At 41.0% G+C, this 25124-nt stretch overlaps 2 protein-coding genes across 2 annotated transcripts; both read right to left on the bottom strand.

Annotated features, from left to right (window-relative positions):
- Positions 1–6810: 6810 nt before the first annotated feature.
- On the bottom strand, positions 6811–8159 carry LOC121876718. Its single transcript, XM_042382074.1, has 2 exons — positions 8044–8159; positions 6811–7904 (listed from the first exon to the last, which is right to left on the bottom strand). The coding sequence occupies exons 1-2, from the start codon at positions 8125–8127 to the stop codon at positions 7029–7031; spliced, it is 960 nt and encodes a 319-aa protein (XP_042238008.1). The 5' UTR covers positions 8128–8159; the 3' UTR covers positions 6811–7028.
- A 2379-nt stretch (positions 8160–10538) lies between these two features.
- LOC121876711 (scoloptoxin SSD976-like) lies at positions 10539–13501 on the bottom strand. The gene is made up of 5 exons (XM_042382069.1): positions 13262–13501; positions 12521–12622; positions 12286–12402; positions 11567–11683; positions 10539–11306 (listed from the first exon to the last, which is right to left on the bottom strand). Exons 1-5 carry the CDS (start codon positions 13361–13363, stop codon positions 11085–11087), a joined length of 660 nt encoding a protein of 219 aa, XP_042238003.1. The 5' UTR covers positions 13364–13501; the 3' UTR covers positions 10539–11084.
- Positions 13502–25124: the final 11623 nt, after the last annotated feature.

Below are 25124 nucleotides of genomic sequence, written 5' to 3'. Positions count from 1 at the left end.
GAACTGTAGTAATGAAACTTTTGAATTAAAAAAGAGAGAGATTGCTGGATTTGCTTACAAATAGTGATGCAACATTCTCTCCCTCATACTCACAAGGAAGTGTCTCTCTGATGACCTGTGAGTTGGGGTATTCATAAAAAAATGCAAAATATAATAAGAAAAAATATCAACCTTCAATAACACAGATTATAATAAATATTACAATAAAAACAAAATAACCAGCAACTGAATGTTTCTGGCACTGATAAAACCATCACATCTGGTAATATATAACCTGCTACAGTCTACCTCTAATGCCCCTTGCTAAGATACATTTTGTGTACAATTGTAGTTTTGTTCTTAGAGTTGATGACAATAAACACACACTGTACTACCGAGAAACAGTAACTAAATCCTAATTATGTTTTTTTCTTTACCCTTATGGTGTGTTATGTGACTATAATTATCTCCCACACCCCGCTACTCACGCTCAGGTGCCGTGTTAGGTGCTCAAGCTCCCCGGGTTGGTTATTGATTCGTGTCTTTTGTCATTTTTTGAACATCTTGGAAGTAGCATGAAAAACTCGGCGCGGATTTCGGCTGCTGGGTGATTGTGACCGTGTGCACCAGGAACGGCTTTATAAATGTTTTTTTTTTAACGCCATAAATCGCCTCTCACTTATTCATATCAAGATTCTGAATTACTGAAATATAATTCTAAAAATGCTATAAATGCGTCATTTTGTGGGACTATGGCAATCCAAACAACATTAATATTAAACTTTATATTAAAAATATATATTCAAATTAAGGATAAGAGGCAAACTTTGTCAAATATACATGGTAATATTTCCCCTCTGTTGCCGTGTGAGGTGAGACTTAGATAGATTACCTGCATATTACAATTACGGAAAGATGAAATTACTCGAGTGGGATTTTCTGTTAGACGAGAGATACAATACTAAGTATTTTCATCTCTTAATGATACAGTTGCAATAGAAATATTTCACACCTTTGTAATGCACATAAGACTAGTTGACCATATCACATGTTCCTCGGAATTATGTCATCTTTGTTGGTTTTAAAGAAAAAATATCTAGCAGTTCATACTTTAGTGAAGGTAGGTGGTGCACTTATTAGTAAACTGGAAATACTGCCGTTGCTTTCTCCTTACAAGTACAATTTTCGTCATAAGTTAGAGTTCAATAAAGAACATTGTAAATCACCCGACTGTAAATTTCATAAATACAATAATGACTCAGTGGTTAATACATATTCTTATTTTATGATTCTGTATAAGTTTATGTTGTGTATGAACACTTACCTGAGGCGAAGCTTAAGTGATAATCTCATGTCCTGCAGAGGTATATATAACACCTGTGGGTGGAGCTTATTGGTGGGCGTGGACGAAAGAACTCGATCCTTCAAGATGATTGGCTGTTGCACAAGTCTACCTGGACAAAGACTATAATCATTGGTGAATATTATTTACAGGTAGATGACATCCAGCACTCGATAACCACAGCCCGCCAGAGAGGAGACAGGTAAATCTTGGTGTCCATATACCTGTCTCCCGTAGGTTAAAACTCTCCTTCTGAATCATCTTGTCACTCTGTATATCTTAATGACTATCCCAGCGCTGGCCACGTCATTTACATATAACTAAATGCTCTTGTTTTTACGTACTGACATAAATAATATAATACGTTGGCTACATAAAAAGAGAAAGGAAGTTAAATTGTGTTTGTCTGTTGTAATGCTAGACGACTATACAGTAGAGACATTATACACGTTCTGTTTATCATTAAAACTGTGTAGCGTCGTGTAAGAGCTCTGAGGGCAGATGTGTGTAAGCCAGGGCGCGACATACCTTCGTGACCACTGTAGACGTAGAATTCAACCTAGTCAACTCACGACGTAAACCAAATACTAATACCTTGAGAAATATTGCTGACTTATAACAAGCAATTTCAGTTTTTCCTATCTGTAGAAAGTAAGAGCTGCTATAGTCCTACGACGTAATATATTTATGAGGACTACAGATGATATATAGAACTGTATACATATCTAGGTTGAAGTTGTAGATGGAAAAATAAGAAAGGTTGTACCGTGACGTAAGACCAAGTACCCGACAAACTGTTATACGCTTATTGACGACAGGTTGAGTTATGGGCATAAATAACTAATGTAAATGACGTATCACCACAACTCGCCTTAGAAGGACACTTAACAACGAGACTGAGACACACAAAGTCGATATTAATGTTGGAGACGACGAAGCAAATCATTTTCCTTTAGCTTAGCGGCGTGGATTTTTTTTTTTTTACACAATATATAACTCCTTGGTGCATACACACACACACACACCTACACACACACACACACACACACACACACCTACACACACACACCTCCGTTTCTACGACCCTAAGCTGCTAGTCACACCAATACTATTACCTATATTTAATTCTTGTTTCTAATATCAAGGATGACATTAAATTTACCATTGTAATGAAAGCAAAGATGCATATGAGAATAATCCACATTGACAAGCGACTGATATATGGTGGTGGAAGAATACAGGCTAGTAAGCTGGAGTTTCATTCTGTAACAATTCAGCGCGAAGCTTACTGTAACCAAAGCTTCATACCCAAATACTACAAAATATGGCTCCAGCTCCAGCCTGTGTTATATTTTGTTTTGTTTTTTCATGACCATTAACCTCTCATGGATGCCTATACCGTGTTGATATCTTCACAACATCAGCAACGGGTACAAGGATCTATCTGGGTCATAACATAGCCTGTTTTCGAGTATTTTCATCTACGTGATTTACAGAATACTGACTTGTTGCCAGCTTTAGACTGTTCCCTCCCAAAAGAACCTCATAAGCTAGTGATCCTCTTGGTGATGTTTCTCAGTACACAACACAGAGGAAGTCTTGCCTGGCGGAGGGAAAGTACTGTACTTACAAAACAAAATTTATGTTTCCCCGAAGAAATCAACGTATATATTTTCACCTGTTGTATAGAAATGAGAGACTGCATTTCAGAGTTAATTTGATCAGTGACGTCATAGTAAACAAAACGAGAACGGAAAGTTGGTTATATGGAAAGGAAGATGAAAATAAGTACAAAGTTATGGTAATATTTATAGTTTGGCGTTTGTGAAGGCGAGTAGATCTAATTAACCGGGTCACCTGACGATTTTATACCCTAGCTTAAAGTCTTTCTATAATAGCCTCTCTTCATTACTATCGTCTCCAAACAGATGTCATGTAAACGTATCCATTTTTTTTTTATATTCAGTTCAGCGGCGGAGATATTCACCTGACATTTATCTGACATATTGACAAACAAATACTTAACGTAATTAAATGTCAAAAAAAGAAAAAAGTTTGGAAGGTAAGATCAAAACTGTGAAGCTGTGACTCCTCAACCACAGTGATAATGTCTCAGTTTGTCTTTATTTTCCTCTATTGTGTTTCTCTTCTCTATTTTAACATCATGACATTAATAAATCTAAATAGGCAATGTTTTGAGTGTCAGTTCTTGGTAATACTGACTGAGGTGTTTGTATGTAGTGATGGGGAAATAGGTGATGTAGTCTTGGTTGCTGAAACCTTTACCCAAATTATATAATAATTTAAATAATGACATTAATGATGATCGCTTTTGGTAATAATTACGTGTGGTTAATTTTTTATTATTACAGTTAGTAGTAGTAATGTTGTTATTATTATTTTTATTATTATTATTATTGTGGTTGTTGTTATTGATATTATAATTTTAGTTATTGCTATTTCTATTATTATTATTATTATTATTATTATTATTATTATTATTATTATTATTATTATTATTACGTCAACACTTGAATTTGGACAAAGCCTACATGAGATTCACTCTAATAAGGTATCGGCCTACACAAAGTCTGGGGAGGCCTGAGGGAGCGGAACACGACAATCAATACCCGAGCCTAAAACATCTTGGTGGCTGGGGTTAATACCGGCTGGGGATCATTAGGGCCGGCTGGTATGTGTTCGTGAGGTATTATGGAGGCATTGGTTCTGGTTTGTGATGTGTTATGGGCGTTGGCATTCCTTTGTGATGTGTTAAGAGCGTTGGTGCTTGTTGAGGATATTGTAAGGAGTGTTATTGGTATTTGGTAATGTTTTATTAGGCGTTGATACATAATAGTGATACTTGAGAGACGTTGTTACTTGCTACTTGTTGGTTATTAAAAATTAGGACGTTAATACCTGTCCTTGATCCAGGAGTAATGATTCCAAACGGTACATAGTTAGTCTTTCAAATAGAACGAACACCTGTACCATATTTAACAGAACATAAGCGTAAATATTATATGAACAAATATAAATCCTGCCTGCAAACATTTAGTCTATCAGGGTAAAGATATAAAAGGAGTGAGCTCTTTCAAGACCAGACTTGACCAACACTGGAGCAGGTTTAGGTTTATTCAGGAGCCGGTACATGACCAGTACTTGCCAACAGTGCGTAACAGAGACGTAACCGATCGCCCAAGCGGCTAACGAGCCGATCAGTGGTGAAGGGGATAAAGGTAAAAGTATTGACGCAGGTTCTGTAGATTAGTATAGTTACTCCTAGAAATTATTATAGTGTCGTTTTCTTTAACACTCAAAAAACCTCATCGTTTTCTTTAACACCTGCCTTTGTTATTGTGCCAATCTATACCAACAATAGGTCAGTTTTCCGCGATTTGCACCTATGTGAATCTTGTCATTTGTTCATTAACCAACTAATTTTGGTTAGACGGTTAAGGACGCACAGATGAACAGACAGGACGGAAGACATTACCCAACTCAGCAGTGAAATAACTAATTAAATGACCAAATTGGTTGTTATCAGGTAAAACGCTTCTCTGCGGTCGTTGGGTAGTTAAGCCTTGGTTCCTTGCTTGCAGGCAGTGGAGGGTGTCTGGTGGTAGAAAAGGTTAGTACCGTGATATCCTTGTGTGAGAACGAATGCTCCTCCTCCAGTGAGTGGTTATAGACGGTAGAAACTGACGCAGGATTTTGAGAGAAACATATTCTCCACAGGTGATGTGTTGTAATATTTTTGTGAGTGGTTTTCTAGGAAATTAATACGATTTAGTGGACAAAACTTGGAAAACTGAGCCGGTGAAACACGTAAACAAGAGAACAACAACACTGTAACTCGAACAAGTATAAACATGAACTATATATAGTATCGAAGTTCGTGATTACTGGATAAATGAACCTGTGGTGATGTGGTGAGTTTAGAAACACCTTTGAAAATAATTTACGGCAAAGCAGCTATCATACTTGGGTTATGTCTGCATGGTGAAGCCTATAGCTATCCCAGGTAAGGGGATTAATATTTGTTAAATATCTAGGTATATACAAAACAATAGGAAGGTCGTGTCTGAGTGTGTGTGGAACCTATTTAGCGACAATACACAATACGAACCGAACCATTTGCTTGATGTTGCGTGAAATTTGATTGAGTTTACAGTCTAGTTTAACGATACTTAAAAAGCGTCTGCCATTTTGATTTCAAACTTATGTGGTCATCAAAAATATTCAACACCTTAACGTTATCCATAACTTTCTAAGGTGAACATTTCTTTAACTATTGAATTGAACTTAAGTCATAACTCATGAAAATTTCTAAACTTAAGACAAAAACACTTATTTGTCCTTTTAAAATTATCTTGTAAATTATAGTCGCAAGAATATAAACATAAACAGATCATATCTATAATTTTGAGTCAATTTATCTTAAAATAACCTCGAAAAATTTTGGAACTTACGATCATAGACGAGTTATAGCTCCGAGCCCTCGACATCATTATTATAGGAATTATCGATAAGTAATACGATGAATAACAAACTTTCGCTTTCCAGGGATCAGACTTTAAAATTTACTAAGGGAGAGATTTAACTTCCCCTCGTTTAAATTCTTCCCTTGTAGTTTACAGTAATTTCATAATTAATATAAAAATTCCTTCTTTGTTATTTAAAATCTCTCTACCTGCTGGTGTTATGCTTTCTCCAGTAATCAATATTGTTATGAGCGAACTAGTAACAAAGGGTAGGGTTAGTGTGTGACTTGTGGCTGAGTAGTCTGTGGAGGGGTGAGGGGGGCCAGCGTTGACTAGTGAGAGGGGAGCAGCGTTGACTAGTGAGAGGGGCCAGCGTTGACTAGTGAGAGGGGCCAGCGTTGACTAGTGAGAGGGGAGCAGCGTTGACTAGTGAGAGGGGCCAGCGTTGACTAGTGAGCTAGTGAGAGGGGCCAGCGTTGACTAGTGAGAGGGGCTAGTGAGAGGGGAGCAGCGTTGACTAGTGAGAGGGGCCAGCGTTGACTAGTGAGAGGGGCCAGCGTTGACTAGTGAGAGGGAGCAGCGTTGACTGGTAGCGTTGTGAGAGGGAGCCAGCAGCGACTTGACTAGTGAGCAGACTAGTTGACTAGTGACTAGTAGCGTTGACTAGTGAGAGGAGAGCAGCGTTGACTACTGAGAGGATCCAGCGTTGACTAATGGTTGACTTTTTCCGGATTGAGTTTAACAAAATAGTTTGGAGTACATGTATATATTCATCTACCTGGAGTAAATCAATAGACAACGGGGTATAATTACGGTCTCTCTATTATCTCCTACCTGTGTCTTTGGACTATAGGATTGTACTTTGTGTGTTTGTCTGTCTGTCTGTCTTTTTGTTCTCCGTTCTGATAATTGAAGAGAAACCACAAACTATTCTTTAATCAACAACTTTAACGTGGGTCTTTTTTTTTTTACGAATTTAGAGGGTAATAAAAATGTAATGCGTGGTAATTATTTTGTTTTTCTATCAGATCAAAAATAGCCGACTGAGACACATTAATAGTGTTGTAAATAAAAAAACACTCAGTACAACATATTCATTCCTAGGATAATTTTTGGATCACGTGAAGATTAAAGTCACTCCAGTTTATTTCACTTGATGATTAAACACCCTTAGGTAGGATTGGTTTGGTTATTATAATCTTAAGTGTTAGCGCTACGAGGGACTAAAAACTGTAGGTGTTGCATGCTCCAGCCCGTGTGACGGCGTTGGTGAGCCAGGGGGTGGAGGCGTTGTGTACGATCATGGTGCAGCTGACGAACTCACTCACTGTATTTATATCCTCGAGCTGCCAGATATGTGACAGTTGAATCTGTTTTTGACCCAGATACTTGTGGCTTGTATATCTGTCGTTATAGTTGGCTATAAGGACCTTCAACCTGAGACGTCGAGGGTCGCCTTTGTTCTGGTCAATGACAACCTCACTTGTAGATCCATCGTCAAGCTTTAGTACTTTTCGAATGCTTGGGAACTCACCTTCAACCTTCCTTTCTTCCATCTCATCATCACTAGTATCAAGTACCACCGGATCAGATCTACTGGTTTCTGAATTCAAGAGCGTTAAATCATCATCTGATTTACTTCTGTTCTCAATCTCCTCCTGGTAAACCATTGCAGGCTCTTCCTCTTGGTAAACCATTTCAGGCTCTTCCTCTTGGTAATCCATTTCAGACTCTTCCTCTTGGTCTATCAGGCTTAGAATGTCAGGGAAACTAACATGGGAACTCAATAGATTAAATACATAAACTACATTAAAATTTTCAAAGATGTCGAAGTATTGATACAGTGGGTTGAGGAAATCTAATGAGACAGTGTTGGCGGCACTAGGCGGACGCTCAGCATGGCATTTATAAGGGCGTGAAGTCTCCTTGGTCCTTGACACCTGGTCTTTGTCATATTTGCTGTCTACATTTATCGGGTAGTGCTGATGGACGTAGGCAGAGAGGAACATCATCCCCACTATTACGAGTACTGCGCACAGTGATATCAGCAACACCGACATTAGCGTCCTGAGCCACAACCCCGTCCTCAGTAGTCGCCTCTGTATCAGAAAGAGAGGAAACACAGGTCAGGTTCACTGCTATGAGGAATGACAATCGTCCATACACAGATAAAAATAAACAAGAATTCTCTACGTCTTTCAGGCAGGGGTTGATGACTGACAACACACACACACACACCTGCTCAAGGGTCAGATGCCTCCGTATGACTCTTCGTCGCACACCAACAGGAGATAACATCATCCTCGTGGTATTATCTGCCATGTTCTTCAGCTCTGAATTACATATACGGCGGCCCATGTTGACTCTGTAAGGAATATAACAAGATAGTTTTAGTTAGTGCCAGAGTGTATTAAGACAGTGCCAGGGTGTAATAAGACAGTGGCAGAGTGCCAGGGTGTATTATGAGTGCCAGGGCGTATTAAGACAGTACCAGGGTGTATTAAGACAGTGCCAGAGTGTATTATGAGTGCCAGGGTGTATTATGAGTGCCAGGGCGTATTATGAGTGCCAGGGCGTATTAAGACAGTACCAGGGTGTATTAAGACAGTGCCAGAGTGTATTATGAGTGCCAGGGTGTATTAAGATAGTGCCAGAGTGTATTAAGATAATGCTAGAGTGTATTATGAGTTTCAGGGTGTATTATGAGTGCCAGGGTGTATTAAGGCAGTGCCAGCGTTTAAAATAGTGCCTTTGTCCGCTTACGGGTAATATTACAGTACATAACAGTTGCTGGTAATCTCTGGTAGCCTTCCGGTGTCGCCACAGGATGAGACTAAGAAAAGCAGTAGAGGAACATTGCGATAACAGCTTAATGAGTGAGGACAGGAAGGATAGATTTTGGTGTTGACTGACGAGTACTGATAGGCGGAGAGACAGAAGACAGACAGATAGACAGACACAGATACAGACAGACACATAGATTAACAGACACGCACAGACAGATAGGGACATACCGACAGACAAACAGACAGACAGGAACTCGTAATAACCCACTTAATACGAACTCGAAACTATCCTTCGCCCAAGATGTCTAAACCAACAGAATAAGTTCAATCCATTAATAAATAAGAAACATAAGGCAGACTTTACGGCAGCATACAGCATGATGGGAAAAGCATTTACCCTGAGTGTTTTACATTTACACGGGCAGCTTATAATGTCATTGCTGTGTTTGTGTGATTGCAATGTCAGCTTTAAATTACGGATGCAAATGGTGACAGGGGTTTGATATCGGCCATACACCTCCACAGAAACACTTCATCAGTATATATGAAGGTATATATATTTTTTTTATTGTTAATATGTACATAATGACAGATCTAGATAATCTTTATATTACACGATGTGTCACTAAATCTGAAATAATAAAAAAAAAAAGTTCAAAGCGACCACAAACTGCGTCAGCATAATCTGAAGGCCGGTAAACACTGATCGCTTTAGTTACTATATACACTGTGACTTACGTGTTTCATTGGTCATTTCTTCCTACTCACTATACTGCTTTGTGGAATAATGGGCCACTTGTTGTCCCCACACTGTTACATAGGGATACTCACTATATCACTTGTCGCCCCCACACTAGGCGCCGCACGTTATCGCTCTCATTATACTGAAAATGCCGTAGTGTGCGCAGTGGGAGGAAAGCGTGAAGTGATTAGTGCTTCCCTTAACGCGTGACGTTCCTTCCTGCTTCGAATGTGGCCTTTTGACTTTAACTGACGTGTTTTATCTGTGTGAATCCAAGGGTGGTTCTGTTAATTCTGTGTACCATTATTTAGCGTGTAATATTTCCTTCCGATTGTTTCGCAACTTGTTTTAGATTATTCTTGTAAGTGTATATATTTTATGGTTGGTGGAAACATTTATTATTAGGAGTGAGCTGTGATTTCTTGCCTCCTTCAATCTATTTGCCTAGAATGGGAAAAAGATGTCGTATTAGGTAATAACTATAATAAAATAGTTACCCGCTTAAATTACGTTTTCTTCTATGACATCATCGAAGAGTATGAATGAAATGGGTGGCTCAAAGTGTTTGGAACATTAATTTTAAGTTCGTGTATATCTGTATATACCGGTTTAATTAATTTAATTTAAAGTAATCTTGTATTTAATGGGAGTAAATTCACTGTTTACAGTCGGTGTGTTTGGGAACTTTACCAGATACTGCTGCATCATATTTATCGTTCATGAAATAACCAGACTAACTCCCCTAACCTAACTTAACCCACCAAACTTCAGACCTGTTGGTCTGCTGTGAATCTACCAAAATATTCTGTCGACAGCACAGTGGGGTAACGCACCACTTATCTTGTTTTCCTTCTTCCTTTTCTTTATCCTCTTCGCCACTGATCGGCCTGTTGGTCGCTTGGGCGGTCGGTCACAGCTCACGCACTGTTGGCAAGTACTGGCCATATAAACCTGGGCCAGTGTTGGTCAAGTCTGGTCTTGAATGAGCTCACACTCGGTACCGTCACAACGCTCTCTGGCAGATTGTCCCAAGAGTTCACAATTCTCACTCCGAAAATTTTTTATCCTAACAATTTTCTGAACTTGTGGCCTCTTCAACATGAGGCAGTGACCTCTAGTGGGGCGGACATCCACTAGTTCCAGGTATGAACCCTCGACTAAGTCCTCTGGAGTGCTTGTAAATGACGGGAAAATGAATACGGGGATAGATTTGCAGAAATTTATTCAATTAATGAAAATATCACTAAAAAGCTAAAGCATTTTACAATACAAATTACACATCCATTACAATGTGATTATTATTAAAACTAAGTTGCCAATAATATCAGTATAGTAAAAATTCCCAGAAAAAAAGTCAACCTCATTTATAAAACATACCCACTATTTTTTTTTCATGTATTCCGTCCTGAGTCAAGAAACATACTTACGATTCAGTTAATTCGACATACTGTACAGGTGATAGATGTTAAATATCAAAGCAAAATGGTAAATTTATAGGCATTTAAACACAGCCATACAGTATGAAGCTGATTTATAAAGATATTATTATTATTATTATTATTATTATTATTATTATTATTATTATTATTATTATTATTATTATTATTATTATTATTATTATTATTATTATGATGTTAGGTTAGGTTTGGCCGAGATTTCGAGTCCCGTAGTTTGTATATCCTGGTTTTGCTGTAAGAAACTACTCCGATGACCCAAATGAGGAAGAGACTAGAGAAGAAACCTCATTCTAGTTAACGACCACCCGATGTACACAACCCTGGGTAGTTACTGGACTTTCCGGAGGTACACAGACTGCTGCTATATCCTTTCGTGTAAACCGGAGAGCCGCGGAAGTTGCCCGCTGGACCATAGTTACATACCATGACCTTAGATTCCGGATATGTAGTTCCACTCAAGTCAACCGTGTGAGAGATGATCCCACAACCCACCTCGAACGTTCTCCCCCAGACCACCTGTGGGTGTAGTTGATGTTTTGATCGTGTGCCTTGATAATATGGGCAACGTGAAGATTAGTCCCCTAGCTTATTTCATTGGATTATTAAATACCCTAACCTAACCTAGCCCAGCCTAACCTAACCTAGCCCAGCCTAACCATCCCTCCACAGGTACCGTTGAGGTGTCTAACCATCAGGTAAAATAAACTAGGGGGCTCATCTTCAGGTGGTTCTAAATATACATAGATCATAAAAAAAACAAAGCGACTCTGTTTTACCTGGGTATAATGGCCAATGGCTTTGCCTGAGGGTACACTGCTGGTAAATGACTCGACCACAGTGTTGGGCATATCAGCAACCTCGTCGTACCACGCTTGTATTGCCTTCTCCCAGTCCTGCAGAGAGACCAAGAGTGTCATTCCTTACCACTAATTCCTCCCCGCCTTCTCATCCATCTGATTTATAACACCCAAGTGTATGCAAGATGATCGAAAAGTCTCTGTGCACCTAGAATAATCAACAATGTATTTATAACAAAGAACAGCTTTATTAATAATTATTGAAGGTGCACAGGAACTTTTCAATCACCATGTACAGTATGTATATTGTAAGATCCACACATTCTTCTTTCGATTTTTTTTTATTTTGTGATGGACTTCAGTAACCAATATGGATGAAATGTTCCTTCCATTCATTTTAAACTGATTATGCAAGCTGGAGTCTGTTTTATACATTTGTGGGTAGTGGTGTATAGTGTGTGTTGTGGTGTATAGTGTTTGCTGTAGTGTATAATGTGTGTTGCAGTGTATAATGTGTGCCGTGGTTTGTAGTGTGTGTGTGTGTGTGTGTGTGTTGTAGTGTATAATGTATGCTGTAATGTTTAATGTGTGCCGTGGTGTATAGTGTACCGTGGTGTATAGCATGTGGTGTATAGTGTATGCTATGGTGTGTCAAGTTTTCAAATGAACTGTGCCCTCCCTCACTGAAGAGCACTTACAATGGCAGAGTTAAAAGAATATTCCCAATATAAGTTCTGACCAACTTGATAGTCCGCGGAGCAGATCCTCCTCTCGGCATAGTTATCGTGACCACTGGGACACTGCTCAGCCCATTTCTGTAATCAGTAGATAATGAAGAATCAGTAAGGTAATATGTAGTTCATTTTGTATTCCTAATGTTAACGTAACCTGATCCAACTGACTTACCTGGTCCACCTCACCCACCTCACTTACCTGGGCTACCTGGGCTAGTTCGTCATTCCACACCATCTCTTTCATATCGGCGGCAGAAGGCTGGGGCCCTGGGTCACCCGTGATCTCCCCACCTGTCGCTACCTGGTAATAAACACACATTAGAACCATCGACGCACCGTAAACACACCTCCTGTACACAAACAAACTCTTAAGAACAGTATCGTGTCAACAATGAACCTCTAAACTCACAAGAAACAGAAGAATATCAACAGTGGTGTAACGGGTGACTTGTGGGGAGTCAAAATACATCACGTGTAAATAAAACCAACCTCAATAGACCGAAACTTCAATGCCAATATAACTTCGGTACTTATTGTCATTCTCTTGGGTGTATAGCAGGTAAGACCGAGACTCACTCTTTAACAACCCTTGAAGATAATGTCAAGGGGGACCGAATTTATGCTGAAGTAAAGGTCTATCTCTTACTGTGGCTTTTATATATATATGAATTTAATCATCTCGGGTCTTTTTCATATTGATATTAATAGAAGAATTTGTTTTAAATGGCAGAAGTAATACATTCTAATAGTCTAGATTCTCTTTTCCCGATCGCTACTTAATACTGAGTAACCGGTAGTGAAAGCGCGCGTTCATACACACACATTCTCCCTTCGTTCATTACCATTCACACATTCTTACCTACTAAAAGACTCTTAAAATATCAGAATATCTATAAAGTTTAGCTTCGTGTACTTTCATAATAAGGACCACTAAACCTACTTGCTCTCTTAACGTGTTGTGCTTCCGTAAGATCTGGTCTTTCTGCTCCTCCGTCACCCCACTGTAGTGATAGTTACAGGCAGCGTTGGCAGGCAAGAGCATAGTGTGCGTAGGGCTGAGGACGGTGTAGTCACAAGAGGTGCCACCCGGAGTTTGTGTGGTGAGCGGCGTTTGTGCGGTGGGCGGAGTTTGTGTGGTGGGCGGAGTTTGTGTGGTGGGCGGCGTTTGTGTGGTGGGCGTAGTTTGTGTGGGCGGTTTGTGTGGTGGGCGGCGTTTGTGTGGTGGGCAGTGGTGAGCAGCGTTTGTGTGGTGAGCGGCGTTTGTGTGGTGGGCGGAGTTTGTGTGGTGGGCGGCGTTTGTGTGGTGGGCGTAGTTTGTGTGGTGGGTGGTGCTGTTGTTGTTGACGTCACTCCTGCAGGTGAAGAAAGTGGTTCTGTGATTTCTGTAACTAAAAATTAAAAAAATCCCCATAGTTAAATTTTAAGTTAGGTTGTGGGTGTGGCCCAAAAAAAAATCTTGATGGTATAAATTATCATATAGACGCATTACATCATGGTATAAACAGTCCATCATGGTAGACTCAAACTTCATAGTAAACAAACATCATGGTAGACAGGATACACCAAGGAAGATAGACAAGACATTACCATAAGCACACACAATTCCACTGTAGATACACAGTAGATGATAGTAAACACAGTATATACCACGATAGCCATATTACACCATGATAAATATACCACGCAACAAGAAAGACATCACACACACTACAATACTGGAGGAGACGTCGCACTCACTGTATGAACACGTCTTATTGTATTCGGGTTTCAGAAACACTCTTCTATAACTCTTGCTACAGACCAGAGTGAGACATCTACTCGTCAGCACCGCAACCACTTCACCAAACCTCGCCTTCCAGTTGTTGAATCTGCACATACGCCGATGTCCTCTGCGTCTGACTTCGGGTGAGGAGGAGGAGGCTCTCTTAACGCCGCTGGGGTTCATGGAAGCGCATTTCGAGGGAGTCATGGCCACTAAAGCCGCCTTCACTGAATCGCCGTCAGTTAGGCACACTAGCTCAGCACACGCTTCTGCTATCATCATGATCACCTGTGAGGGAAGATTTCTTGGAGTGAGTCATGTTGAGATTAGAAGAGAGGCAGAGAATCCAATACCTGGATTAGAACAACATTTACCTGGTCCTAAGTTCTCTTGTCCAGGTCTAGAACCGGTACTGTATCCTTCTGATCTACTCAACCCACCAAACTTAACTTACCTCACCAGCTCTGTAGGAACGCTTCAACACTCTACACTTCTTGCGGGAACGATTTTGTGAACCTCTTTGTGAGACGCCTAAGGGGAACCTCTCTTCTTTGTCTAAATCTTTCCTTACATGGTTGATTGCAACGTTTGTGTCCTTCAGATCAACTTTCACAACGTTTTCCTTCGCCGTAAGATCTTCCACGGCCTTCGTCTCCGTCGCTGTAAGTCCTGCGGGATAAATATAGTGACATCAGCGCGGGTTGGTCAGTTCTGGCTGCTGTCTTCTCATCGTTTCATCGTCTCGCTAAGCTTCAAGTGATCGTACTGGGCAATAAGTCCCTTTACCTGCAGTGTTAACGATGATATGATTAAAACTCAAGAATGGAGGAACTGCAGCAGGTCTATTGGTCCATACTAGGCAGCCCCGTTTACACCCTACCCCTATCGCTCATATATCCGTCCAACCTATATTTGAAGCTACCCAGCGTGTTCCAGTTAACGATGAAGTTCGGTAACTTGTTCCACTCGTCCAATACTTTATTTCCAAATCAGTGTTTACCTATCTCGCGCCTCAATCTAAATTTGTCATATTTAAAACCATTGCTACGAGTTCGCTCCTGGTTGGATAGTTTGAGTACCTTTGTTATATCACCTTTGTTTAACCCTGACTTCGATCATATCGCCCCTCACTTTACGTCTCTCGAGGGGGTGCAGATTACGATGCTTTAGTCTCTCTCTGTACTCAAGGTTCCTAATGGCTTGGATTAGTCTTGGTATATCCTTAACTCTACCTGGTGGGGTGGGTTTGGGTTAGGCGTGTTTAATCATCAAATGAAATAAGTTAGTGTGTCTACTCTTCACGTGATACAAACTCAATTATATTACAAAATTATTCTCTCTAGAGATAGCAACAATAATCGTACACTTGGCAGCGGACCCCACCCCACCCCTCCCTTGTGTTGGTACACTTAACAAGACTCTCAATGATTCAGGATTAGAATTCATGAAGCTGGTTGTTGTAACTAAAAACTTTTAATGTATACGGTGTGTGAGCTGTGTGTGTTATTAATCCTATCATCTAAAGTTACTCTTAAAGTTCTAAACACGCCTGGTCCCCGTAAACTGAGTTAAGAGTTAAATAATTTTTTCTCCGTCTTGTATAGTTGCTTCCAACATGGTCTAGCGAGACTCAACTGACAGAAACAAGTGAACTGAACTGGATCCTGTTTTGTTATTATTTTTTTTTTACAAGGCGACGAGTTTCCATATATGAAGATGATGTTCTGTACAATAACAACTCGATAGCTTCAGATGATTTTTTTGGTTACATGTTTATCATTTCCATTACTTGTGACTTTACTAGTCGTTCGAGCGGTTTGTTTATCCTTACGACCTGTGATGTTTGGAAGGGTCTCACTACAGGATAACGCCCATCTCACACCCAACACCGGGATATAAGCCGTCGACCGCATTAATTTCGACATAGAGGAGAGAGTATTTTAGATATGGAGACGTCAGTGAATTTCTTAGACATGTTGAAATCAACGGTTTGGACAGGGAGAAGTCGATAGTTTGCAGTGCATTACGAGGAGTCAAAAAATCATACGAGGATGAAGTTTGAGGCAAGGAAAGTATACATACTTTCCTTGGTTTGGGGTGTTGGTCTTACCGGAGGCGACGAGGACAAGCTGGAGGAGAAGGAGGAGGTGGTGATGATGGTGCAAGAGTGGACGAGCCATGAGGAGGAACGGCATTGACGAAGGGGAAGAGTGTGGCCGGAGCACTAGACCAGCCAGCCTTATAACATCCACCACCGTCATTCCCACACCTGTGCCTCCTGACCTTACAAACACCTCGGATGATTCAAGTATAACTACCGGGTAATTTATCTCTAGCATGAAAAGAAAAATTATTGAGAATCTAAAAAAAAAAAAGATATTTACCAAACGCTGATAAATAAGTACCTTAATTCTACCTGGGGGTTAAGTTAGGTTAACATTAGGTTAGATTAGGTTAGTGTTAGTTAGCTTGGGGTTGTTTAATCAGCAGGTGAGGTAATCTAGGGTGTCCAATATCTATCTCTTTTTCTTCTCCGTCTCTTTCACCGTCTATTTCCAAGCCAACCCAAACAGAATATCATTAAACAACTAAATTATAACAAACAGGAAGAGTATAGAAGAGAACCTGAATTAATTACTATGTACAAGTCACGGAACTGTAGAATTAGCCATCATGCACGGTACTTTACTCCTTTGATATCTAATTGCTTGTACTGTACAGGTGAGGCGTGAATAGGTAACTATTACAGTGAAAATAACTTCCCGGGTCCAAGAGTTCACCCACACATCACTTTACTGCTGGAATATGAGTCGTTTTTAACCCAGGTGGTGAACTCTTGCTTTTTCCTGATTTACCTGTCTCGGAACCTAACCTAACCTAACCTATGCTAAATTAACTTTATTTAACTGATCTTTGACCTGGCCTGACCTGACCTAACCTAACCTATGCTAATTCAACTTTATTGAACTGGTCTTTAACGTGATTTGACGTAACCTAATTTAACCTGAGACGAATGTACCTTTATTTAACTGACCTTTCACCTCATCTAACATGACCTGACCTAACCTAACAACTTAACCTAACCTAACTTATCCCTAACATGACTCAACTAACCTAATAAAGAATTAAGTTAAAGGCTGAGTGGGTGAGCCTGATTGATAACAAAGATTGAACCATAAAAAAAAACAAGCTAACGACGAAACATCAATTAGGACATAATGGTAGGTCATCCATCACTCACACACAATTCCTGTCAGACTCCTAAAAGTTACAACGATGAATATTCCTCGTAAGTGAAGATTTAAAAACGCACTTAACTGTTTCATAAAGGATACAGCGCCAAAAGAAAAAAAATATATAATCCAAAAATAGTATCAAAATTGCATTACGACTTAACTAGAGACGCTCACTTAATATCAGACAGAATTTGCGGTACAGAATCCTCACCTAACATAACCTTAAAGTGTGTCCTAATTTTGATGCTTTTTTTTTACGTTAGTTATGAATTTTTTAATTTAAGTCAGCCAATTGCATCAGTACCTCTTCAGCTCTCCAAAATAGTCATCTTAAGTCACTTTGAGCATAGGGACTGAGGGACGTGTACCTGAAATTGCTCGGGTTGTTTTGTTGTTGTGTGTACTGTCTCTCGAGGGCACTAACACTGTATGGAGGTGAGGCGGCCAGGCAAGGCTTACAGCATAAGTTCAAGGGTGAGAGTCAAGGGGTGGGTGTGTGTGTGTGTGTATGTATAGTTCCACGTGCGCATTTATTAGTATTCAAGCACCTATGAATCAGATTCCTGAGTGTGTATTTGAGTTTCTGAGCGTGAAAGTGTGCTTGTGTACGGATCAATGTTTGTGTGTGTGATTCATCCGTTGTAAGTGTTTCATCACACACACACACACACACACACACACACTACACCCACCGCATACACCCAGCCTACGCCCTACATCCTCCCACACTACACTCACTACACCCTCCCACACTACACCCTCCTCACACAGCACACTACACTCACTACACCCCCCACACTACACCCTCCCTACACAACACCCCCTCCCCCCCCACACTACACTCACCCCACCCTCCCACACTACACCCTCACTACACACACCCACCATCACCACTTGAGCTGAACGACCCCTCGCTAATTAACCCCGGTAATAAACCATGTCAGCACAATCTCCTCCCCAAGACCCCCTTCTGCACCACCAACATCCCTAAACCAGTGAAGTCGTGTGGATTTGGCGACGTTGTGTGGATTTGGCGACGTTGTGTGGATTTGGCGACGTTGTGTGGATTTGGCGACGTCGTATGGATTTGGCGACGTCGTGTGGATTTGGCGACTTCGTGTGGATTTAGCGACGTCGTGTGGATTTCGCGACGTCGTGTGGATTTCGCGACGTCGTGTGGATTTGGTGACGTCGTGTGGATTTCGCGACGTCGTGTGGATTTCGCGACGTCGTGTGGATTTCGCGACGTCGTGTGGATTTCGCGACGTCGTGTGGATTTCGCGACGTCGTGTGGATTTGGTGACGTCGTATAAGTCGTATTGAACTTTTGTTGTGCGTCTCTCATGTTGAGACCATAACCTTCTGAACCAGTGACCTTGTGTGGTGTTGTGGTGGTATGGTGTATCCCAGGTGACATGATGTGGTAGTGTAGCCCCCTCTGTGACGTATAGTATGGTGTTGTGGTAGTGGTGTGGTGTCGTGATGAGCTGTGGCGATGTAGTATTGTGATAGTAGTGAGGCGGTGTAGTGTACGCCAAATGTCATAAAGTCATGGTATGGTGATGTAGTAGTAGTGACTGTGTAGTGATGTGGCTGTGTAATGGTGTTGTAGTGTGGTGGTGTGAATTATGGTGATATGGGTTTTTAGTGTACGCCAGATGGTATGGTGATGTAGTAGTAGTGTGGCTGTGTAATGATGTGATAGTGCGACTTTGTAGTAGTGTGGTGTGCGCCAGGTGTGACAATGTAGTGGCAAAGTGGCAGTGTGGTGTGTGCCAGGTGTGACAATGTGGTGGCAAAGTGGCAGTGTGGTGTACTTCTCTCCTAGTAACGCTTGATGACGTACTTGACTACCAGGGAACACTATCTGTGTTTACCTGACGACTCTCACCTCAGTTTACCTGTGACTCGTTCTCTTACCTGGTCCTCCTCCCCATTCTTGTCTGGTAGGTACTGTAGGTGTTGGTTGCCATTACCTGACAGATATTGTGTTTTGGTAGGTATTGTTTTGGGTAGGTACACTATTTGGTAGGTATTACATCATGTAGGTACTCTATTTGGTAGGTATTGTTCGTATTGTATTTAATAGGTACAAAGTATGGTGTAAAGATTGTTTTAATAGTACTTGTGGATTGTGATAGTTTTCAATGGTTGATATAGGTGGTGGTAGTAGTGGTGGTGGTGGTGGTAGTACTGGTTGTGGTGGTAGTAGTAAGAGTGGTGGTGGTAGTACTGGTTGTGGTGGTAGTAGTGCTAGTAGTAATAGTAGTAGGAGTGTAGCTAAAATTACCATACATACATACAGACATACAGTACATACATACACATCTGACCACTCCTTGATCATACATACATACATACATACATACATACATACATACATACATACATACATACATACATACATACATACGGATAGGCATGTACACGACCATATTTCAGTACAGTGAGAGCAGGACAAATAGACTCTGCATATTCAAAACAATACAACAAATAAAGGCACAGATTTAAATATAAAGGCACAGATTTAAATATAAAGGCACAGATTTAAATATAAAGGCACAGATTTAAGTATAAAGGCACAGATTTAGATGTAATGGCGCAGATTTGGGTATAAAGTACAGGCTCAGATTTAAAGATAAAGTACAGACAGATTTAGGTTCAAGTATAGACACATTTTCAGCCATAAATCTGGTTTAGAATATACAGATTTCGAGCATTTCTACACTGTTTAGGAAATCAGATCCTAAACTAAAACGACTGCAAACATGTACAAATTATTCTACACATCAACACACATAATATGCAAATAGGAAAACTTATTCTCTCGATTTAAATAATACATAAACGCAATTAGCCTCAGGTGTAGGGTTAAGTCAGTTAAGTTATTTGCAACATATATAAGACAGGCTACTTCAGGTGGTGGTTGCAGGAATGTTGCACAGAATGTTGCCTCTCTATGACCACCGTTCTCAGTTGCACCACCCTTGTGTGAGCGTGTCTGTTAGTGCCTCAATATGTAGGACGACCTTCGCTTGTGTGTGTGTGTGTGTGTGTGTGTGTGTGTGTGTGTGTGTGTCTGTCTGTCTGTCTGTCTGTCTGTCTTGACTTCCCCAAAATTAAAAATATAACCTAATTTGAATTTTATCGCAACAAGACAATAACAATAATTGTTTTACTTAGATTCCTACATATGAAGATTTTTTTTTTAACTATTTCAGTATTTTGGTGACCTTCCCACTCCCTCCCCCACCCCCCATGACATGTTAACTAGGATAATAAACAGCTCTAATTAGGACCCTTCATAGCTCCCTAACGACCATTACCCGCGCTGGTTGTGTTGTACAGTGAGTATTGATCTTGTACATTCCTCTCTCCCCACAACACCTCCCTATACCTCCTCCCTCCTTCCCTCCCGCTTCCTCCACACTCCTAACACCCACCTCCACTACCACCACCCATCCCATATCCTACCCTCACGCCTGCCTGATTACTGCTACTTGCCAAATACTCTCTCTCTCTCTCTCTCTCTCTCTCTCTCATGTATAATCTGTCTTTGGTAAATTTATCGATTAGTGTTTTCATCTATTTTATGCTCTTCATTTTAATAATTGTTCAGAGTACGACAGTTAGCCACGACCTTATTAACCTCGTGTAATTAATAGCAATTCATCTACATAATTTTACCTTAGTATTTAGATTATCAATAAAATAGTCATCACTACTTGGATTAAATGACAGTATTATTTGCAGCATCCAGAGGCTAGTAAAACTTCCTCTCTCTCTCTATATATATAATAATACGATAAAAAATGGCTTGTTAAAACGATCATTAGGTAAGAACCAATCAGGGAATTTATACCATCATTATAAACACTCGGCAACGGACACATGATAATTATCCAAAATCTGTTTATCGTAAATTATTATTATTATTATTATTAAACTCAAACTAAACAACATGAACGAGAGGACTAATGTAAGAATATTATTAGTTTATTATTTTAAAAACCCAACGAAATGATTATGAAATTTTTTTTTCTTTGTAATCTGAGTTATTGAAATTTGGGGAAAATCTGGCAACTCCTCAGATTATTTTATTCACTGTCAATAATTATATCATATAACAGAAGACATAAAGGAAGACGATATATCCTATTTTATAAAAGATTGTGATGTATATTGTACATCTGCGTCACACTTAATTATTAATGACATTACAGGGTTATTTACGAGCTACGTATGTATTTAATTACAGGTCCAGCGGTTATTTAGAGACCCAGCTGTGTTATTAAACTAGGGTGAACGTTATCTATTGTTATTATAAAGGGGACTTGATTATTATCTCTCTCTCTCTCTCTCTCTCTCTCTCTCTCTCTCTCTCTCTCTCTCCTAATTGATAATCCTCCCTGACGGTTCACGTAATCTACTTATTCACCAGCCAGTACTAAAAACCGAACCCATGACGTCACAACCACGTCGTAAAACTCCACCAATCACAGCTCCGATTCGTATCTCATTCACCCACTCAGCACTCTGGAAAAATCCATTATTAATGACGACGGGATATTTTTGCGTGTGCCAAATGCGGTGTTTTAAAATTTCTGATTATTACATCAACATGAGAATTGGGCGTGACTGGTGTATATAAAAGGACATTAGACGCCACATAGAGTATAACTTACGGTTGTTTTGAGAGTAACGGCGTCTTTCATAAACAGTGACACAGCTGAACCGCTTCGTTTTTGCTTTCGTGTCTGGACAGGATGTTGAGGGACTCTTTTTATCTTTTATGGGGCGTTGATGGCTTCTAATGGAGGACTGGCTGGATTTATTACACATTAAAATCATCTTGGACACAAAGGATAAAGTACCTGTACCTCCTAAGTGTGATACAACAGCTTCCGTGATTGGTGGATGAGAAGATATAAACCCCGCGTATCACTGGAGGTCTCTTTAGTCAGTGAGGAGGAGTCAACAGAGACACACACAACTCTCCCGAAATGCTTAGACAAAGGAGCACTATACTTCACTTTCGACAAGACTCTTCCATTAGTTATTCGAATGGGATAAAGTGAAGCTGTCGTTGAAGGGTGGTGGTAGCGCCTCGAGTTCCGTGTGTGAGATGAAAGGCTGTCTGTCTTGTGGCAACCCAATCCATACACACACACACACCCCAATCCATACACACACACACACACACACACACACGTTGGGTTACTCTCCAGAACACCTGAACATCTTATTTCACCTGATGATTAAACACCCAAATACTACCTGGGGAGATGATGCTAGGTTAGGTCAGGTCACGTTGTTTTTTGTTAGGTTATGTTAGGTTAGGTTAGTATTGCGATGATTAATCTTAAGGTGATCCAGCTCCTTGTACACCTTACCAACACGACTCACTAGCCTGTCATACACCCCACTACCACCACCACAATCCCCACTACCACAACCCCACTACCACCACCACAATCCCCACTACCACCACCACAATCCCCACTACCACAACCCCACTACCACCACCACAATCCCCACTACCACCACCACAATCCCCACTACCACAACCCCACTACCACCACCACAACCCCACAACCACAACCCCACTACCCCCACCAATCCCTACCACCACTACTATCCCTACTACCACAACCCCACTACCACCACCACAATCCCCACAACCACCACCACAATCCCACTACCACAACCCCACTACCACCACCACAATCCCCACCACAACCACAATCCCCACTACCACAACCCCACTACCACCACCACCCCACACCACCACCACAACCCCACACCACCACCACAACCCCCACAACAACCCCCTCCCCCTACAAGTACCCCCCATCACACTGGTTGCCATGTGCCATCGACCCACAACAAACGGAACACCACCAACGTCCTTGAGAAAACACCAGCTATCCCTATTCTCTTATTCTCTCTATTATCTCTATCCTTCATATTCTCAACCTTCCTTGTGTCTACTAGTTTATCTCCTTCTCTATTATTCTTGCTTTTTTATCTTTTCCTTTCTGTGTATCTACGTTTTACAACCTTATACAATTTCCTCAGTACTAAAAATAGAGAGAGAGAGAGAGAGAGAGAGAGAGAGAGAGAGCTAATACTTAACTCTATGACGTGATAGGAGAAGGAAAACTGGGAGATTAATACTGATGTTCCTATTGGCTGTGACGTGTGTCTATTAATGGCAACTTGACCGAGTAAATATTCCCCCCAAATGTCAAGGCACAGATACATACACTCGCCTTGGTTACTTGCCAGGTATAGCAGCGTGGTTGTTGTCACGTTGTTTATAAAGTTTAAGACGTGTGTTTGTTTTCGTAAAGGGATCCGATGCCACGTGTAGTAAAAAAAAAAACCTCTATTTAGCGGACTACTGTATATAGAGGGGAAAGTCTGTTATATCGAGGGTGCATCTGATGTGAAATACTTCCATCTAACTATTTATATTTAGAGATAATTCCGTTATATTGGAGATTGAAACATCTTAGTACGTCAAATAACAAAAAGTGACGTAATATTCTTGGAGTCTGATCGTCTAAGAGTCGTGACGTATAATTCTAATCGCATTATATTATATCATGTTTATTGTGACGTCACCGGATGTGTTGCCAGATACTTCCAGACAGCTATAAATAAAACACGCGGATCACGTGTAGATTAGCCCCCCCGCCCCACCCCCCAGCGTATACCACTTTAAGATTTACCATGCTAATCAGACTTAACCTAATCTAACGTATCGTAACCTAAATCCCCAGGTAGCGTTAGAGTGTTTAATCATCAGTTAAGAATCGATCTATAGTTTAAAGTGAATATATCATCAGCTGTCGATGTTCGTGTCTACAAAGGAATTCTCATACGGTTTACACACTTAGAGGTGTTAATAATAAAATTTAATAAAATGGTTTGATGTAGGTTTTGGGTAAGAGGTGATAACAGTTAAGAGCCGACACCCATCAGCCTTTAGTCTTCTCCCTCACACACCGTAAACCGCTCAAGAGTCGAGACCAAAGTTTATAACACTCCGCCCACTACACTCACCTGTACCAAGTGTGTCAGGTAGCTGGACACACACACACACACACACACTCACACACACACACACACACACTCACACACACACACACACACACACACACACACACACACACACACACACACTCACACACACACACTCCTTATCCAGCCAAGTAGCGAAATTGAGGGAGATGTAAAGATTCTTCGGAAAGAAAAGAAAAAAACCTTCCCCATAATGGAGGGAAGATGAAGTTTGTAAACTGGCAGGAGAGTGACCCAGGCCGGGTGAGTTACACGTTTGAACTCAGGTTGAAGAGAAAAGTTTCCAAGTTGACGAAAGTTCAAGTCCGCTGAGTGAGAGGTGGAGGAGGAGGAGGTGGTGAGGGTGGAGGTTGTGAAGGAAGAGGAGGAGGTGGTGGTGGTGGTGTGGAGGAGGAGGAGGAGGTGGTGGTGGAGGTGGTGGTGGTGGAGGAGGAGGAGGGAGGAGGAGGAGGGAGGAGGTGGTGGTGGTGGTGAGGAGGTGGTGGTGGGAGGAGGATGTGGAGGAGGTGGTGGAGGAGGAAGAGGTGGTGAGGAGGTGGTGGTGAAGGAGGAGGTGGTGGTGAAGGAGGAGGTGGTGGTGGAGGAGGAGGTGGTGGTGGTGGGGAGGTGGTGGTGGTGGTGGAGGTGGGAGGAGGTGGTGGTGGAGGAGGAGGAGGTGGTGGTGGTGGTGGTGGAGGAGGAGGAGGTGGTGGTGGTGGTGGTGGTGGAGGAGGAGGAGG

This window comes from Homarus americanus, unplaced genomic scaffold, assembly GCF_018991925.1.
Source record: "Homarus americanus isolate GMGI-L3 unplaced genomic scaffold, GMGI_Hamer_2.0 scaffold53604, whole genome shotgun sequence".
In the NCBI taxonomy this organism is placed as follows: domain Eukaryota; kingdom Metazoa; phylum Arthropoda; class Malacostraca; order Decapoda; family Nephropidae; genus Homarus; species Homarus americanus.
This window is presented reverse-complemented; position numbering and strand designations above follow the sequence as displayed.

Excerpts from the sequence above, each read along its gene's own strand:
- LOC121876718 (XM_042382074.1), bottom strand. The coding sequence starts at position 8,127 with ATGGCAGATAATACCACGAGGATGATGTTATCTCCTGTTGGTGTGCGA. Across the intron at positions 7,905-8,043 it reads GGCATCTGACCCTTGAGCAG|AGGCGACTACTGAGGACGGG; the intron begins GTGTGTGTGTGT and ends TTTCTGATACAG.
- LOC121876711 (XM_042382069.1), bottom strand. The coding sequence starts at position 13,363 with ATGCTCTTGCCTGCCAACGCTGCCTGTAACTATCACTACAGTGGGGTG. Across the intron at positions 12,403-12,520 it reads AACTAGCCCAGGTAGCCCAG|AAATGGGCTGAGCAGTGTCC; the intron begins GTAAGTGAGGTG and ends TACTGATTACAG. Across the intron at positions 11,684-12,285 it reads ATTCTTTTAACTCTGCCATT|GACTGGGAGAAGGCAATACA; the intron begins GTAAGTGCTCTT and ends GTCTCTCTGCAG.